Source organism: Danio aesculapii, chromosome 15 (assembly GCF_903798145.1).
Source record: "Danio aesculapii chromosome 15, fDanAes4.1, whole genome shotgun sequence".
NCBI classification, from domain to species: Eukaryota; Metazoa; Chordata; class Actinopteri; order Cypriniformes; family Danionidae; genus Danio; species Danio aesculapii.
In genome coordinates, this window is record NC_079449.1 from 3,522,241 (window position 1) to 3,541,521 (window position 19,281).

The following is a 19,281-nucleotide window of genomic DNA, read 5'->3' on the forward strand; positions in this document are numbered from 1 at the left end:
ACCATAGTATTTCAATAGTATTACATCCTAAAATAAGTCAGTGGGTCACAAAACTGTCTGGTTTCCAACATTCCTCAAAGTTATCTCGTCTGGAGAAATTCCCCTTTTTAGTGCACATCACTTTCACACAGGTCTGCTTGTTTTAAAATCTGACATGCGATATCATTAAATAGCTTTGTGTTCATTGCTGTGTATTCTCTGAAACATGACCTGAGTTAATAAGTACACTTCCTCTCTCTCACTCTCTCTCTCTCTCTCTCTCTCAACTCTCGCTCACAGTTTCACTTTAAGGAACTGTTCAGTCGAGGGTGTTTCATTTCATCTGGAGCTCATTTGAGGACAAACAACTTTCAGTAAGTGCTCTCTCGTTTTTATTTCTCCCTCCTTTTCCTTCTAACACATCTCTTCATCTTATTACTCCTGCTTTTCATCCTTCGCAGACATTTTCACACACTTGTCTGCTGCACGGTCTGATTTGTGGATTGGTGGTTTTGTAGGTTTCTTCAGTCTTTGATTGTGTGGCGTGAAGGCGTGAAGCGTGTCAGATGTGTATTAATACATTTGTCTGTTTCTTATGCTTTCTCTTAGAGTTCAATGTGAGATCTGACAGCAGTTTCAGTTTTATGTGGATTATTTGTAAAGCTTTTGGTTTCATTGTTCACACACAAGCTCAAAATGTAATTTAATTTGTACACTTTAAAAAACGACAGACAAAAAGTCACGACAGCAAATGTTTTGATGTTACTTTAACTCATTTTAGTAAGTTAATCAGGCTTCATTTTTGTAAGTTCTAGTTTAATATGTTTAGTTAGAAGATGTTGAGATGACTAGGAATGTTAATTTGATTCAATTACAATAATATAAGGCAGCAGCAATGTATGTTTATCCAAATTTTCTCTGTAGAGAGTTTAGATAAGTCTACATTATAGTCAAATGCTGCTTTCTGCAGTAAAAATGAAAGTTTCATTTTCGTTGTGTATAGTAAAGCAGCAGTTTTTGTTTAGTGTTGATTAAAAATGCCAGCTCTAAAGCTTTTAAATTCTATTTTAATCCAACATCAATAGTTTGGTTTAGTTTGAAAGCTCTAGCTTAACTTAGTTTAGATTTCACCAGCATGGGCACGCCACACTTTGAGCTAGACTCTATTGTAGGGATGAAAAGGATGGTAAGGGAACAGTGGGATGAAGAGGAACAGGGGTAAGATTATAAACAGTGAACAGGTAGGTAGGTTGATTGGGCGTCCTACGATGATGCACAGAGACTCTCTGTGATATTTTGGTAGAGTGATTGGACCCCCGATTCAACCTAGGAGGGAAGAGAGGGTTATAAGGATTGTTAATGAGAAGCTAGGAAATAGAGAGAGTGCGGGGGGAATCGAGAGAACGAGAAGAACAGTGCTCGAGGGCTGGTCTACGTTAAATAAGTTTTAGGGAGTATAGTTGGTGATTGATTGGTTAAGGAGGCAAATGTGGTCCCACTGCCAAACCTTTGTTAACACGTTAACTCTATTGATGGCACCATGTCCAATAAGCACCATTATCACACTCTAGAAAATGCTAGGTTGTCGTAAAGCAACGGTTGGGTTTGTCTATATAGTGCTGTTTCGTTTTATCTATCATGAACTGTTACAACCAGTTTAGTTTAGTTTAGTTTAGTTTAGTTTAGTTTAGTTTAGTTTAGTTTAGTTTAGTTTAGTTTAGTTTAGTTTAGTTTAGTTTAGTTTAATTTAATTTAGTTTAGTTTAATTTAGTTTAGTTTAGTTTAGTTTAGTTTAGTTTAGTTAAATTTAATTTAGATTAGTTTAGTTTAGTTTAGTTTAGATTAGATTAGATTAGATTAGATTAAATTAGTTTAGTTTAGTTTAGTTTAATTTAGATTAGTTTAGTTTAGTTTAGTTTAGTTTAGTTTAATTTAGTTTAGTTTAGTTTAGTTTAGTTTAGTTTAGTTTAGTTTAGTTTAGATTAGATTAGATTAGTTTAGTTTAGTTTAGTTTAATTTAGATTAGTTTAGTTTAGTTTAGTTTAGTTTAGTTTAGTTTAATTTAATTTAGTTTAATTTAATTTAGTTTAGTTTAGTTTAGTTTAATTTAGTTTAGTTTAGTTTAGTTTAGTTTAGTTTAGTTTAGTTTAGTTTAGTTTAGTTTAGTTTAATTTAGTTTAGTTTAGTTTAATTTAGTTTAGTTTAGTTTAGTTTAGTTAAATTTAATTTAGATTAGTTTAGTTTTTTAGTTAGTTTGTTTAATTTAGATTAGTTTAGTTTAGTTTAGTTTAGTTTAGTTTAATTAGATTAGTTTAGTTAGTTTAGTTTAGTTTAGTTTAGATTAGATTAGATTAGTTTAGTTTAGTTTAGTTTAATTTAGATTAGTGTTTAGTTTAGTTTAGTTATTAGTTTTTTAGTTAGTTTAGTTTAGTTTAATTTAGTTTAGTTTAGTTTGTTTAGTTTAGTTTAGTTTAGTTTAGTTTAGTTTAATTTAGTTTAGTTTAGTTTAGTTTTAGTTTAGTTTAGTTTAGTTTAGTTTAGTTTAGTTTAGTTTAATTTAGTTTAGTTTAGTTTAGTTTAGTTAAATTTAATTTAGATTAGTTTAGTTTAGTTTAGTTTAGTTTAATTTAGATTAGTTTAGTTTAGTTTAGTTTAGTTTAGTTTAATTTAGATTAGTTTAGTTTAGTTTAGTTTAGTTTAGTTTAGTTAAATTTAATTTAGATTAGTTTAGTTTAGTTTAGTTTAGTTTAGTTTAATTTAGATTAGTTTAGTTTAGTTTAGTTTAGTTTAGTTTAGTTTAGTTAAATTTAATTAGATTAGTTTAGTTTAGTTTAGTTTAGTTTAATTTAGATTAGTTTAGTTTAGTTTAGTTTAATTTAGATTAGTTTAGTTTAGTTTAGTTTAGTTTAGTTTAGTTTAGTTTAGTTTAGTTTAGTTTAGTTTAGTTTAGTTTAGTTAAATTTAATTTAGATTAGTTTAGTTTAGTTTAGTTTAGTTTAGTTTAATTTAGATTAGTTTAGTTTAGTTTAGTTTAGTTTAGTTTAATTTAGATTAGTTTAGTTTAGTTTAGTTTAGTTTAGATTAGATTAGATTAGTTTAGTTTAGTTTAGTTTAATTTAGATTAGTTTAGTTTAGTTTAGTTTAGTTTAATTTAGTTTAGTTTAGTTTAGTTTAGTTTAATTTAGTTTAGTTTAGTTTAGTTTAGTTTAGTTTAGTTTAGTTTAGTTTAGTTTAATTTAGTTTAGTTTAGTTTAGTTTAGTTTAGTTTAGTTTAGTTTAGTTTAGTTTAGTTTAATTTAGTTTAGTTTAGTTTAGTTTAGTTAAATTTAATTTAGATTAGTTTAGTTTAGTTTAGTTTAGTTTAATTTAGATTAGTTTAGTTTAGTTTAGTTTAGTTTAGTTTAATTTAGATTAGTTTAGTTTAGTTTAGTTTAGTTTAGTTTAGTTAAATTTAATTTAGATTAGTTTAGTTTAGTTTAGTTTAGTTTAGTTTAATTTAGATTAGTTTAGTTTAGTTTAGTTTAGTTTAGTTTAGTTTAGTTAAATTTAATTTAGATTAGTTTAGTTTAGTTTAGTTTAGTTTAATTTAGATTAGTTTAGTTTAGTTTAGTTTAATTTAGATTAGTTTAGTTTAGTTTAGTTTAGTTTAGTTTAGTTTAGTTTAGATTAGATTAGATTAGTTTAGTTTAGTTTAGTTTAATTTAGATTAGTTTAGTTTAGTTTAGTTTAGTTTAGTTTAGTTTAGTTTAGTTTAGTTTAGTTTAGTTTAGTTTAATTTAATTTAGTTTAGTTTAGTTTAGTTTAGTTTAGTTTAGATTAGTTTAGTTTATTTTAGATTAGTTTAGTTTAGTTTAGTTTAATTTAGATTAGTTTAGTTTAGTTTAGTTTAGTTTAGTTTAATTTAGTTTAATTTAGTTTATTTTAGATTAGTTTAGTTTATTTTAGATTAGTTTAGTTTAGTTTAATTTAGATTAGTTTAGTTTAGTTTAGTTTAGTTTAGTTTAGTTTAGTTTAGTTTAGTTTAGTTTAGTTTAGATTAGATTAGATTAGTTTAGTTTAGTTTAGTTTAATTTAGTTTAGTTTAGTTTAGTTTAGTTTAGTTTAATTTAATTTAGTTTAGTTTAGTTTAGTTTAGTTTAGTTTAGTTTAGTTTAGATTAGATTAGTTTAGTTTATTTTAGATTAGTTTAGTTTAGTTTAATTTAGATTAGTTTAGTTTAGTTTAGTTTAGTTTAATTTAGTTTAATTTAGTTTATTTTAGATTAGTTTAGTTTATTTTAGATTAGTTTAGTTTAGTTTAATTTAGATTAGTTTAGTTTAGTTTAGTTTAGTTTAGTTTAGTTTAGTTTAGTTTAGATTAGTTTAGTTTAGTTTATTTTAGATTAGTTTAGTTTAGTTTAATTTAGATTAGTTTAGTTTAGTTTAGTTTAATTTAGTTTAATTTAGTTTATTTTAGATTAGTTTAGTTTATTTTAGATTAGTTTAGTTTAGTTTAATTTAGATTAGTTTAGTTTAGTTTAGTTTAGTTTAGTTTAGTTTAGTTTAATTTAATTTAGTTTAGTTTAGTTTAGTTTAGTTTAGTTTAATTTAATTTAGATTAGTTTAGTTTAGTTTAGTTTAGTTTAGTTTAATTTAGTTTAGTTTGTTTAGTTTGTTTAGTTTAGTTTAGTTTAATTTAGTTTAGTTTAGTTTAGTTTAGTTTAGTTTAGTTAAATTTAATTTAGATTCGTTTAGTTTAGTTTAGTTTAGATTAGATTAGATTAGATTAGATTAGATTAGATAGTTTAGTTTAGTTAGTTTAGTTTAATTTAGATTAGTTTAGTTTAGTTTAGTTTAATTTTTTATTGTTTATTTTAGATTAGTTTAGTTATTTTAGATTAGTTTAGTTTTTGTTTAATTTAGATTAGTTAGTTTAGTTTAGTTTAGTTTAGTTTAGTTTAGTTGTTTAGATTAGTTTAGTTAGTTTATTTTAGATTAGTTTAGTTTAGTTTAATTTAGATTAGTTTAGTTTAGTTTAGTTTAGTTTAATTTGTTTAATTTAGTTTATTTAGATTAGTTTAGTTTATTTTAGATTAGTTTAGTTTAGTTTAGTTTAATTTAGATTAGTTTAGTTTAGTTTAGTTTAGTTTAGTTTAGTTTAGTTTAGTTTAATTTAATTTAGTTTAGTTTAGTTTAGTTTAGTTTAGTTTAGTTTAGTTTAATTTAATTTAGATTAGTTTAGTTTAGTTTAGTTTAATTTAATTTAGATTAGTTTAGTTTAGTTTAGTTTAGTTTAGTTTAATTTAGTTTAGTTGTTTTTAGTTTAGTTTAGTTTTAGTTTGTTAGTTTAGTTTAGTTAAATTTAATTTAGATTAGTTTAGTTTAGTTTAGTTTAGTTTAGATTAGATTAGATTAGATTAGATTAGATTAGTTTAGTTTAGTTTAGTTTAATTTAGATTAGTTTAGTTTAATTTAGATTAGTTTAGTTTAGTTTAGTTTAATTTAGTTTAGTTTAGTTTAGTTTAGTTTAATTTAGTTTAGTTTAGTTTAGTTTAGTTAAATTTAATTTAGATTAGTTTAGTTTAGTTTAGTTTAGTTTAGATTAGATTAGATTAGATTAGATTAGATTAGTTTAGTTTAGTTTAGTTTAATTTAGATTAGTTTAGTTTAGTTTAGTTTAATTTAATTTAATTTAATTTAGTTTATTTTAGATTAGTTTAGTTTATTTTAGATTAGTTTAGTTTAGTTTAATTTAGATTAGTTTAGTTTAGTTTAGTTTAGTTTAGTTTAGTTTAGTTTAGTTTAGTTTAGTTTAGTTTAGTTTAGATTAGTTTAGTTTAGTTTATTTTAGATTAGTTTAGTTTAGTTTAATTTAGATTAGTTTAGTTTAGTTTAGTTTAGTTTAGTTTAATTTAGTTTAATTTAGTTTATTTTAGATTAGTTTAGTTTATTTTAGATTAGTTTAGTTTAGTTTAGTTTAGTTTAATTTAGATTAGTTTAGTTTAGTTTAGTTTAGTTTAGTTTAGTTTAGTTTAATTTAATTTAGTTTAGTTTAGTTTAGTTTAGTTTAGTTTAGTTTAGTTTAGTTTAATTTAATTTAGATTAGTTTAGTTTAGTTTAGTTTAGTTTAATTTAGTTTAGTTTAGTTTAGTTTAGTTTAGTTTAGTTTAGTTTAGTTTAGTTTAGTTTAGTTTAATTTAGTTTAGTTTAGTTTAGTTTAGTTAAATTTAATTTAGATTAGTTTAGTTTAGTTTAGTTTAGTTTAGTTTAGTTTAGTTTAGATTAGATTAGATTAGATTAGATTAGTTTAGTTTAGTTTAGTTTAGTTTAATTTAGATTAGTTTAGTTTAGTTTAGTTTAGTTTAATTTAATTTAGTTTAGTTTAGTTTAGTTTAGTTTAGTTTAATTTAATTTAATTTAATTTAATTTAATTTAATTTAATTTAATTTAGTTTAGATTAGTTTAGTTTAGTTTAGTTTAGTTTAGTTTAATTTAGTTTAGTTTAGTTTAGTTTAGTTTAGATTAGTTTAGTTTATTTTAGATTAGTTTAGTTTAGTTTAATTTAGATTAGTTTAGTTTAGTTTAGTTTAGTTTAATTTGGTAGTTAATTTAGTTTATTTTAGATTAGTTTAGTTTATTAGATTAGTTTAGTTTAGTTTAATTTAGATTAGTTTAGTTTAGTTTAGTTTAGTTAGTTTAGTTTAATTAATTAGTTTAGTTTAGTTTAGTTTAGTTAGTTTAGTTTAGTTTAGTTTAGTTTAATTTAGATTAGTTTGTAGTTTAGTTTAGTTAGTTTAATTTAGTTTAGTTTAGTTTAGTTTAGTTTAGTTTAGTTTATTTAGTTTAATTTAATTTAGATAGTTAGTTTAGTTTAATTTAGTTTAGTTAGTTTAGTTTAATTTAATTTAGTTTAGTTTAGTTTAGTTTAGTTTAATTTAATTTAGTTTATTTAGATTTAGTTGTTTAGTTTAGTTTAGTTTAGTTAGTTTAGTTAGATTAGTTTAGTTTAGATTAGTTTAGTTTAGTTTAGTTTAGTTTAATTTAGTTTAATTTAGTTTAGTTTAGATTAGTTTAGTTTATTTTAGATTAGTTTAGTTTAGTTTAATTTAGATTAGTTTAGTTTAGTTTAGTTTAGTTTAGTTTAGTTTAATTTAATTTAGTTTAGTTTAGTTTAGTTTAGTTTAGTTTAGTTTAGTTTAATTTAGTTTAGATTAGTTTAGTTTAGTTTAATTTAGTTTAGTTTAGTTTAGTTTAGTTCAGTTTAGTTTAGTTTAATTTAATTTAGATTAGTTTAGTTTAGTTTAGTTTAGTTTAGTTTAGTTTAGTTTAAGTTTAATTTAGTTTAGTTTAGTTTAGTTTAGTTTAGTTTAGTTTAGTTTAATTTAGATTAGATTAGTTTAGTTTAGTTTAGTTTAGTTTAGTTTAGTTTAATTTAATTTAATTTAATTTAGTTTAGTTTAGTTTAGTTTAGTTTAGTTTAAATAATGAACTGGTCCAGTGAAGCGGACGTCTTTAGGTTACTGTTTAGATTACTTTGGTGCTAGTTTATTTAAATACCATTATTAGTATATTATTTATTATTAGAATATTAATATTAGTCTAGTTTATTTGAATTTCCTGCATGGTCATAACCCAGCATTGGGTCAGACTTAATGAAAATAAAGCACTGTAATAATAAAGCACCGTTATTACACTCTAAAAATGCTAGGTGGTCGTAATGCAATGGTTGGATTTGTCCATATACTGCAGTTTAGCTTCCTCTGTCATTACTTTTTACAACCAGTTTAGTTTAGTTAGTTAGTAAATAATGAACTGTGAACTTACCTGTCCACATTTGACCCAACATTGGACAATGTAAGCAGGACAATGTAAAAATGAACAGTCAAAAAGTACAGTAACATTAGAAAAATGTTTTAAAAAATTAGCAGTAAATTACTGTATTTTGCTCTAAATAGTAAAGTATCATGCAAGGAATTCTGGGAAAGTGAATTTAAGGTTATTTACCGTATATCATAGATATTTACATTAGATGTTGTTGTCTATTCAGAAGGAATGCGTCAATAGAGCCGCCATTTAGTACAGGGTAGCACTCCTTTTAAATGAATGCAGTGGAGGACTGTCCATCCAGAACCAGAGATATACATATATATGCATATCTAGAATCGGGAGTTTTCCCGGTGGTCAAAACATTTTTTAAATCACGAAAATTATCATTTTACATCATTTTTTTACATCGATGAACAGGTGACCGCATGGACATTGCCGACAAAGAGCATGTGTTTGTGTGCATGGATGTGTATTATCTAGGCATGAGACGAGAACCGTTTTCAAGGTATACCGCGGTTTGGAAAAGTCAAGGTTTTAAAACCGTCAAAATTGTCTGTAATACCGTTCCTAAGGAATGTGTGATATTTTTTGTTGACATTTTTTTTTTGTTGTTTTTAGGACAACAGTGTCTCCAGCAGACAAAATCTCCAAAGATGCTGTTTTAAATTGTAAAGAAATCTGTGTTTTTGAAACAAATGAAGACAGCAGAAGTCAATAATTCATTTAAATTATTTAGCCTGACATGTTTACTGCTCCAAAATATTGTAAATCTTTCACAAAATAAAATATATTGTGTTTAAAGAGTAAAAGGTTTTTGTTTTTTACTCAGACATTTAAAAAGAGCATATATTAGAGCAGTAATCACAATACCGTGATACCATGAAACTGTGATATTTTTATCCGAGGTTATCATACCCTCGGAATCTTATACCGGCCCATGCCTAGTATTTTCCACCCTCCCTGTTTAATTTGATCTAATAAATGTGCTGAAACACACCCCCTCTCCTGCTTTTACTTCTCATTCTGACGGAGGGAATTATTCGTTTGTGAATGAATGCCTTATATGAACGACTCGTTCACTTAGCTGACGATACTGCAAGTTTCTAGCACCGCAGCATCTTGTTGTCATAATTTATTTACATTGTTTGCTGATTTATTCAACCAAACTAGCATAAGCCTAGAATATAATGCAAGTTGGTTCTACTTTGCCTTCAATAACGTGACTTGTTGAGCACTAAAGTTCAAATCGTAAAAGTCGAAATCTTACCATTGAAATGTTCTGCCTTTGTGCTTTGTTTTCTTTGTTTGCTCATTACTACACCCATAGACAGCGCTAACGTTCAGCATCTTCACATTGGCACACTGTCTTGAATAGTGCGGTTGATTGACATTTGTCCTGGGAACACTGTACAAATGTGGCGGCGCTATTGACACATGCTTAGGGTCTGTATGGGATATCTAGTGTATATATATCTATGACTGTGTATAATCTGTAACCTGGTTAATAGTAAGTTTCATATATGAAATTTTACTATTAACCAGGTTACAGATTTTTACCAGTGAAATCACATACAGTTGAAGTCAGAATTATTAGCCCCCCTTTGAATGTTTTTATTTTTTTTAAATATTTCCCAAATGATGTTTAACAGAGCAAGGAAATTTTCACAGTATGTCTGATAATATTTTTTCATCTAGGGAAAGTCTTATTTGTTTTATTTCGGCTAGAATTAAAGCAGATTTAAATTTTTAAACACTATTTTAAGGTCAATATTATTAGCCCCTTTAAGCTATATTTTTTTTCCGATAGTCTACAGAACAAACCATCATTATACAATAACTTACCTAATTACCCTAACCTGCCTAGTTAACCTAATTAACCTAGTTAAGCCTTTAAATGTCACTTTAAGCTGTATAGAAGTGTCTTGAAGAATATCTAGTCAAATATTATTTACTGTCATCATGACAAAGATAAAATAAATCAGTGATTAGAAATGAGTTATTAAAACTATTATGATTAGAAATGTGTTGAAGATATCTGCTCTCCGTCGAACAGAATTTGGGGAAAAATTTGGGGGCTAATAATTCTGACTTCAACTGTATATTTTTTACAATAAGCACTCAAAATGGTGTAAACACATGCAAACTTTGATTTTGTATGCGATTAGTCATGATTAATTGATTGATGTCACTATTTACTAAACCCAAAACTCTATCTACTAACATTATTTCATACACTGTAAATATATCTGTTATTCAACCTTTTCTGTATTTTGGGTTTGTTTGTAGTTGTGCATTGCATTATGGGATGTTAATCTCTGCTCTGTCGACTTTTGATGTTGAAAATACATCTCTAGAGGTTTACAAAGTGACTTTTATTGACTTATGGAAATAGTATATTGTGTAAGAAATAATATCTAGAGAGATAAGTGTGTAAAATAACAGAAAATGTTCTGGTAGTTTATTACAAGGTGTTTGTAGAGTAATGTACAACAGCAACCCAGACAATATAGCACTGCAAAATATTACAAATGTTCATAACAGACACCTTTTCAAACTTCCCTACTGAAAAAAACAACCTTAACCAGCCTAGGCTAGTTAGCTGGTTTTAGCTGGTCAACCAGCCTGGTTTTAGAGGGGTTTTGGCCACTTCCAGGCTGGTTTCCAGCCATTTCCAGCCTGGTCTTAGCTGGTCAAGCTGTGAGATGACTAGGCCCACATGGAATCTGCATGCGCAGAATTCCGCAGTCTTTCCTGTAGATTTCCGCTGAATTCCGCAGATTTGTAGCCCATCAATAATTCTGTTTATTTACTTGAGTAAATGTGTGTAAATCTATATTTATTCAGTTTTTTAATTAATTACAGTAATATTATTGACTAATATCAAAATGTTCATCTGATTTATGTACAATGCAGTTTGTACAGTAATATTTTCTGTCTTTTATTATATAAGAGACTTGCTTTATTTACCAAATAAAGTGGATCTAATTGGATTTGCATTTTAAACATTAAATAAAAGTTTAAAAGATATTTTTTTTATTTCACATATTAAGGTTTTAGTTATGATACTCCCAAAATAAATCCGCAGAAATCCGTAGATTTTTACCAAAATTCTCAGCAGAAATGGCAAAAAACGTCAGCAGATTCCGTCTGGCCCTAGAGATGACCAGCTAAAACCAGCTTGACCAGCCTAGCCAGGCTGGGAGCCCACCCACACCAGCTATGTCCAGCTAATAGACATAGCTGGTCAGCTTTTAGCTGGTCATTTTCAAGCCCGAACAGCTAAGACCAGGCTGGAAATGGCTGGAAACCAGCCTGGAAGTGGCCAAAACCCCTCTAAAATCAGGCTAGTCAACCAACTAAAACCAGCCAACCAGCCTAGGTTGGTATAAGCTGTTTTTTCAGTAGGGTTATCAAGGTTAAAAGTTGTCGTGAAGAAAGATCAAGCTCCCATAATGCAATTCAAAAGCAAAAATAAACTGGGGGAATAAAAAAAGGGGGAAAACTGCTAATTTACGCATATATTTTACAGTGTAGACCAGAGATAACTAAATAATTAACCATTGTTTTATTAATTAACTACTATCCCTGCTGAAAAAACAGCTTAAACCAGCCTAGGCTGGTTAGCTGGTTTTAGCTGGTTGACCAGCCTGGTTTTAGAGGGGTTTTGGCCATTTCCAGGCTGGTTTCCAGCCATTTCCAGCCTGGTCTTAGCTGGTCAGGCTGGAAGATGACCAGCTAAAGCCAGCTTGACCAGCCTAACCAGGCTGGGAGCCCAGCCAAAACCAGCTATGTCCAGCTTAAACCAGGCTGGTCAATGTGGTTTTAGCTGGTCATTTCCCAGCCTGACCAGCTAAGACCAGGCTGGAAATGGCCAAAACCCATCTAAAACCAGGCTGGTCAACCAGCTAAAACCAACCAACCAGCTTAGGCTGGTTTAAGCAGTTTTTTTTCAGCAGGGATTGAATGAATTCCTTACTACTATTAACTACTGACAGAGATAAACACATACAGCATTGCTTAATGTTGGTTAATGGTTCTTATCATAAGAGTTTGTTGACTGTCACGTCGTCTGTCTACACACTACAATCAGTTTCTTTTCACTCAGAGTATTACTCGAGAAATAGTTTAGGTGTGTGTGTCAGTGGGTGTGTCCCATGGGATTTCCCTCTCAGTATCGATATGACAACGGCATGACATCACCTTCTCTCTCCCTTTCTAGACGTATGTTCCTCTTTCAAACATCAAACACAGACAGATGAAGAGAGGATGGAGAACACAGCCTGCTTTCTGTAAGTCTTTCTGCTGTTTAAAACTTTAAATACACATTCTCAGCCACACATACAGCATTGTGTGTTAGCTGAAGACAGTCCGGATGATCTAACGTCTTTAAATCCAGTCACTGGCATGTGTTTTTGAGAGAAACGTGTGTTTAGTTTGTGAGCTCAGCAGCTTCTGGGGAACAAAATAGAAACTTACTGTGGAGGTTGGATCAGTTGTTCGTCAAACACTGAGGTTTTATAGTCACACATTGGGACTTTCTCCTTAATAATATAAGTTCTGACAAGTAATTTTCGCAAATTATGAAGAGTAAAATCATATTAGCATCTAATGACTATCCAAGTACATTGTTTATTCTGAATTAAGTAGTGCTTATGTTGATTTCAAGTCATATTAGCAGCCAATGACTATCAAAGTACATTGTTTATAGTGCATTAATTAGTGCTAATTTTGGTGTCAAGTCATATTAGCAGCCGATGACTATCAAAGTACATTGTTTACAGCCAAATAATTAGTGCTAATGTTGATTTCAAATCCTATTAGCAGCCAATGGCTATCAAAGTACATTGTTTACAGTGAATAAAGTAGTGCTAATATTGATTTCATGTCATATTAGCAGTTGATGGCTATTAAAAGTCCATTTTTACAGTCAAATAAATAGTGCTAATGTTGATTTCAAGTCATTTCAGCAGCCAATGGCTATCCAAGTACATTGCTTTTGGTCAAATAAATAGTGCTAATGTTCATTTTAAGTCATATTAGCAGCCAATAGCTATCAAAGTACATTGTTTACTATGAGTTAAGTAGTGCTAATGTTGATTTCATGTCATATTAGCAGTTGATGGCTATTAAAGTCCATTTTTACAGTCAAATAAATAGTTCTAATGTTGATTTCAAGTCATATTAGCAGCTTATTGCTATCAAGGTACATTGTTTACAGTCAAATAATAGTGTTAATGTTGATTTCAAGTCATATTAGCAGCCAATGGCTATCAAAGTATATTGTTTACAGCCAAATAAATAGTGCTAATGTTGATTTCAAGTCATATTAGCAGCTGAGTGCTATCAAGGTACATTGTTTACAGTCAAATAATAGTGTTAATGTTGATTTCAAGTCATATTGACAGCCAATGGCTATCAAAGTACATTGTTTACTGTGAGTTAAGTAGTGCTAATGTTGATTTCATGTCATATTAGCAGTTGATGGCTATTAAAGTCCATTTTTACAGTCAAATAAATAGTGCCAATGTTGATTTCAAGTCATATTAGCTGCTGATTGCTATCAAGGTACATTGTTTACAGTCAAATAATAGTGCTAATGTTGATTTCAAATCATATTAGCAGCCAATAAATATCAAAGCACATTGTGTTTGGTCAAATAAATAGTGCTAATGTTGTTTTCAAGTCATATTAGCTGCCAATGACTATCAAAGCACATTGTGTTTGGTCAAATAAATAGTGCTAATGTTTTTAAGTCATATTAGCAGCCAATGACTATCAAAGGACATTGTTTACAGTGAATTAAACAGTGCTAATGTTGCTCTTAAGTCATCCTTACGTGTGATTTCAGGCCGAATATTTAAAGTATCATGGAGAGCATGTTACAAGTTGTCACTGAACGAATGTGTGAATATAAAACCAACTTTAGCTCAATTTGTTGAACTAAGGGGGAAGTTGACGTTAAAGTGTGTCTGGCGAGCCTGTGTTTGCATTTCTGTTTATTTTTAGATCCATCCACATGCACAAGGAAATCGTTTTGCTCCAGGCATATTTCTAGGTTGAAAAGTGAGCACCTTCTGCGTCGATGTGAGGGAGTTTGTTGCATTTTAAAGGTCACATCAGGACGCTAGTGTAGTAGAGGACTGCATTTTTTTTTTTAAACTGAAGTCGTACACAGACCTTCTGTTTCAGTTCAACATTTCACTGCATTGACGATGATGTGTGCGTCATTTCATAATGCTAATAAAAAAACAAAACACTTAATATTCAGACGTGCATGATGCATACCGCTGACATCCTCTTAATAATACTGATCGTATTAGTTTCTATACTGTAGGTTTACGTTTGAGGAAGTGAGATGGATTAAATAGACGCATGCATCGACTTCTGAACAACATGCATGTTTTTGTATTGAGGTGAACTTTTCTATTCACACATCGGGGCTTTCTTCTTAATAATATAATTATTTGCAAATTCTTAATAGTAAAATCAATGACAATCAAAGTATAACATTGTTCACAGTCAAATGAATAGTGCTAATGTTGTTTCAAGTCATACTTGCATGCTATTTCAGACCCAGTATTCAAAGTACCATATAGGGTATACCATATACTGTCACTGAACAAATGGGCGAATATAAAACAAACCTATACCTCAATTGCATTATTAAAGGGATAGTTCATCCAAAAAATGAACAAATTACGACAAAAAATTACCTTCGAAATCAATGGGAATCCTCATTAAACACACATACACACAAACAACTATTTTTATGGGGACTTCCCAAAGACGTAATGATTTTTATACTGAACAAAGTGTATATTGTTTCCCCCACACCACAACTCTACCCCTAAACCAACCTTCACAGCAAACAATCAGCATTTTTACATCTTCAAAATAGTTAATTCTGTGTGATTTATGAGCTGATTTACTCATGTGGACAAAAAAATTCCCCACTTTGAGGACAATTGGTCTCCACAACATGAAGAACACAAGCACACGCACACACATGCATACATGCGCGCGCACACACACACACACACACACACACACACACACACACACACACACATAGATTTACAGTGTTTGTAATTAAACAATTGCTGGTCCGTCCCAACTTCCAAGGCTTTTCTATATGCTGGAAGTCTATGGGAACCAGCAGCAATTGTTTGGTTGCACACTTTCATCAAGATTTATTTTAATTTGCAGCAGCAGAAAGAAACACATACAGTTTTTATCTACTCGAGCTAATAATTTTAACCTTTTTGAGTTAACTGTCCCTTTGAAAATAAAAGTTCTAAAAGCAGGATTTTTACATTTTTTAAGCTATTAAAAAATATGAATAAAAAAACTCTTGAAGTGATTTTAAAAACATCCTAAAATGATCTAAACAAAGATTCCTCATAAAATAAAAGTAAAATAGGAATTTCAAAACTCTAAAACATCTAAAAAAGATTTATTTGAACATTTAAACAAATTCTTAAAAGAGAGCAGCTATTTTAGAACTCTAAATAAAGGAGTGATTTAAAAATTATGAAAACATTAAAAAGAGAAATTCCCAATTCTAAAAGTTAAAAAAGGTGATTTTTAAGTTTTTTTAAATTGAAAATCTCTTTATGGAAACAAATTCTAAAAACATATTTCAATTTAAAATTAAAATTTAAAAGAAATAAAAAAAACATTTTACTTTAAGAAGCTCTTAAAGGAGAGACTTGTCAATTCTAACAGTTCTAGAAAAGCAATTTCTGTAATATTTTAGAATTACTTTTTAGAACTTTTAGAACTCAATCCATTATATATTTTTTAAAAACTTAAAAAAAAAAATTACTGCATTTTTTTAAAGTAGCTGCTTTAAGAATTTTAATTTAAGAGACTCTAAAGTCACCCTTTTTAAATCATTTAGAATTTAAAAATTCTTCTTTTTAGTTTTCAGAATTCTAAAATCACCCTGTTAAGAGTTTTACAATTTTAGAATGGCTTTTTAAGAACTTTTAGCATTCTTTTAGAAGTCACTTTTAAAAGTAAAATGTTTTTAGAACTTCTACATTTTAAAATTGTAAAACTATTAAAGTAGTGATTTTAGAATTCTTTTTGGAGCTTTGGCGTTGCTGCCTTTTTGAATATATATGTTTGCCCAATTAAAGTGATGTGTGTGCTTTTGTGCATTTTTTTTTCAGAATTCTAAAAACATTAAATAGATGAATTTCAAAGTTCTAAATGTACTAAAAAGAGTAATTTTTCAAGTCTCTTAATAGAAAAAAATCTAAATGCAACAACTTTAAAAGAAATTTTATAAAAATTTAAATTTTAAAGTTTTATAAAAAGCAGAAATGTCAAAATTTTAAAATCTAATTTTAAATTTAAATGTAGAAGTTCTAAAAACATTTTACTTTTCAAATCTCTTAAAAGAAAAACAATCTAAATGCAACTAATTTAAAATAAATTGTATTTAAAATTTTTATTTAAAAGTGCTAAAAACACATAGAAGTTCTAAAAACATTTAACTTTAAAAAGCTCTTAAAGGATTGAGTTCTAAAAGTTCTAGAAAAGCCATTCTAAAATATTAATGAAGTTTCAAAATCTAAGCGTTCTAAAAAGAGAGCTTTTTAATGTCTCTTAAAAGAAAAGAAAAATTTATTCTAAAAGCAGCTACTTAAAGAATGTTGATTTGCTGTATATTTTTTATTTAAAATCTATAAAAAACATTTTAATTTTAAAAAGCTTTTAAAGAAGACATTTAAAAATTCGAAAATATTCGTATTTTAATTAGAAATTAAAAAATTGATGTTCTAAAAACATTTAAAAGCTCTTAAAGGAGTGAATTCTAAAAGTTCTAAAAAAAACATTCTAAAATAAAAAAAATGTAGAGTATTAAAAAATTCTGAAAACTTTTAAAAGTTAAAAAATTCTAAATGTTCTAAAAAGGGGGATTTTAAAGTCTCTTAAAGAAAAAAAATATTCTAAAAGCACCTACTTTAAATAACGTTGATTTAAAATTTTTATTTAAAAGTTATAAAAAAATATTCTAAAAAGCTCTTAAAGGAGAAATATTAGACTTCTAAAAGCATATTTTAATTTAAAATTAAAATGTAGAAGTTTTAACAAGAGTAATTTTAAAGTGTCTTAAATTAAAATTCTAAAAGCAGCTACCTTAAAAATGTCATTTAAAATTTGAAGTTAAAAGTTCTAAAAACATTTTAATTCTAAGAAGTCTTCAAAATACTTCAAAAGGAATTACAAAATTCTAAAAGTTCTAAAAACAGACGTTTAAATATTCTAAAAGCTCTTAGAAGTGCATTTGAAATTCTAAAACTTAAAAATCTAAAGAGCTTTTGTTAAATCAAATTGTTCCATGAAATGTTGTTCATAACCACACTGAAACACAACAGTCAACTTTATCAAATGAAATGAGTGTAGTTAACTCAAAATTTACTAAAGTTAATTCTACTCATTTGAAAAGAGTTTTGAACACAGTGTTGAAGGTAATGAGTTAATTAAATACCTCATTACTTCAACTTAACTGGAGTAAGTTCACAGTACTCATATAGATTAGTTTAAGTCAAATGGTTTGTAGCAATCGGTTTGCTGAAACGGTTTGAGTTGCCTCAACTTATTGAGTTTTACAGTACTCAGTTAATTTGAGTTCTCTTCATTTATTGGGCTTTATGTGCTCAAATTGCTTCATTTACTCAAATGGATTAAGTTCACAGTACTCATTAGGATTAGTTTTTGAACTTAAGTGTTTTTTTTTGCAATTGTTTCTTTAAATGGTTTGAGTTACCTTAACTTTTTGGGTTTTACAGTGCATATACTGTTATTAAACACTATATACAAACCAGGCAATCAGCTTGCAACGAGGCCTTGATTTTGCATCTATTTTTCTTTTAAAACACAATACATGAGTCATGGGATTTTTTCAGTATGCTAATGCACATGATTGTGTGTAAGTCTGTAATTGTTCACTCTTGTGTGTTTTTGACAGCTTGGCCTTGGTCGTGACTTTGGTTCCTGTGTCCGCTACACAAGGTAAGCTGACCTTTTGACTGTTTGATTGCAGGAACTTGTGCATTTCACATTTAACTCGCAATGGTCAGTAGCTATAAAGCTGGACACATATTGAACGGTGTAAAGCTTCTGGTTTAGTGAAGATGGAAAGAAAAGCATTGTGGATGAGTGTGGATTTAGGGCTGAGTTACTAGAAGTGAGTGTAGGTGGGGGATTCACCTCCCTAGCAAAAAATGTAAAAGAACAAGGAAGTAAAACTCGGACAGTAAGAAAAGGACTCTTAAACCACTCAGATAAGTCACAGAGAAGCACCCTGATTGAAACACACACGCCCACACACACAATTATATACACATGGGGCATACCAGAGAAATCTATGATAATGGAATAAAGACAAGAAATTTTATTAAAATTATTCCTAGAAAGATCTATTATGGGTGAACAGGGTTTTTCAGTTTAATTGAACAGTTTATATAACAAAACAAAAATATATTTTAATAACGAGAGATTAATAGAATCTACGATCACAGCTTGGCCCCAAAATACTCATTAATTGTCATATGAAGTTTGCTAGTATACTTTGCTACTATACTTCAAACCATAGGGTTTACCCATTTGAAGGTTTTTGTAACTTCAATTATACTGTTAGAAATATATGTTAATTCAGTGTTTCTCAACCATGTTCCTGGAGGGCCACCAGTTCTGCACATTTCACATGTGCCCAAACACACCTGATTCAGATCATCAGCTCAGTGGCAAAGACTGAGCTGTAATGGGTGTGACAGACAAAGGAGACATCTAAAACATGCAGTGCTGGTGGACCTCCAGGAACATGGTTGAGAAACACTGTGTTAATTAACAGTTTTCGTATTGTGTGTTTTCAATTTATTTCTGGTCGTAAATTGCATTTTGGGATGTTGATCTCTGCTCTGTCGACTTTTGATGTTAAAAATTAAACTCAACAGTTTAACAAAGTGACTTTTATTGACTATTATAGTCATTTGAAATAATGTAATGCATCAGAAATAATATCTAGAGACATAAGTCTGTGAAATAACAGAAAATGTACTGGCAATTTATTACAAGGTGTTTGTAGATTAATATACAACACCAACCCAGACATTATAGCACTGCAAACTATTACAAATGCTCATAAATGTCAGTTTTTCAAACTTTTTAAGCTTAGAAGAAAGATTGAGGTCACATTCAGAATAGATTTTAAAGTATTATTACTGGTCTATAAATCACTAAATGGCCTAGGACCTCAATACAGTACAGATATGCTCACTGAATACAAACCTAACAGATCACTCAGATCTTTAGGATCAAATAGATTAGAAATCCCAAGAGTTCAGTCAAAGCAGGGTGAATCGGCTTTCAGCTACTAACAGCGCCCCTCGCTGCTGGAATCAGCTTCCAGAAATGATCAGATGTGCTCCAACATTAGGCACATTCAAATCAAGACTGAAAACACATCTGTTTAGCTGTGCCTTTA

At 28.4% G+C, this 19,281-nt stretch overlaps 1 protein-coding gene across 1 annotated transcript in view; it reads left to right on the forward strand.

Moving 5' to 3' along the window:
* The first annotated feature begins 243 nt into the window (after positions 1-243).
* Positions 244-19,281, forward strand: part of LOC130242042 (CD276 antigen homolog) — a 29,219-nt gene continuing 10,181 nt past the window's right edge. Inside the window, exons 1-3 of the mRNA XM_056474061.1 lie at positions 244-353; positions 12,004-12,073; positions 17,764-17,807. Coding sequence (XP_056330036.1) covers positions 12,051-12,073; positions 17,764-17,807 — 67 coding nt within the window. The 5' untranslated portion in view covers positions 244-353; positions 12,004-12,050. The remainder of the gene's footprint in view (positions 354-12,003; positions 12,074-17,763; positions 17,808-19,281) is intronic.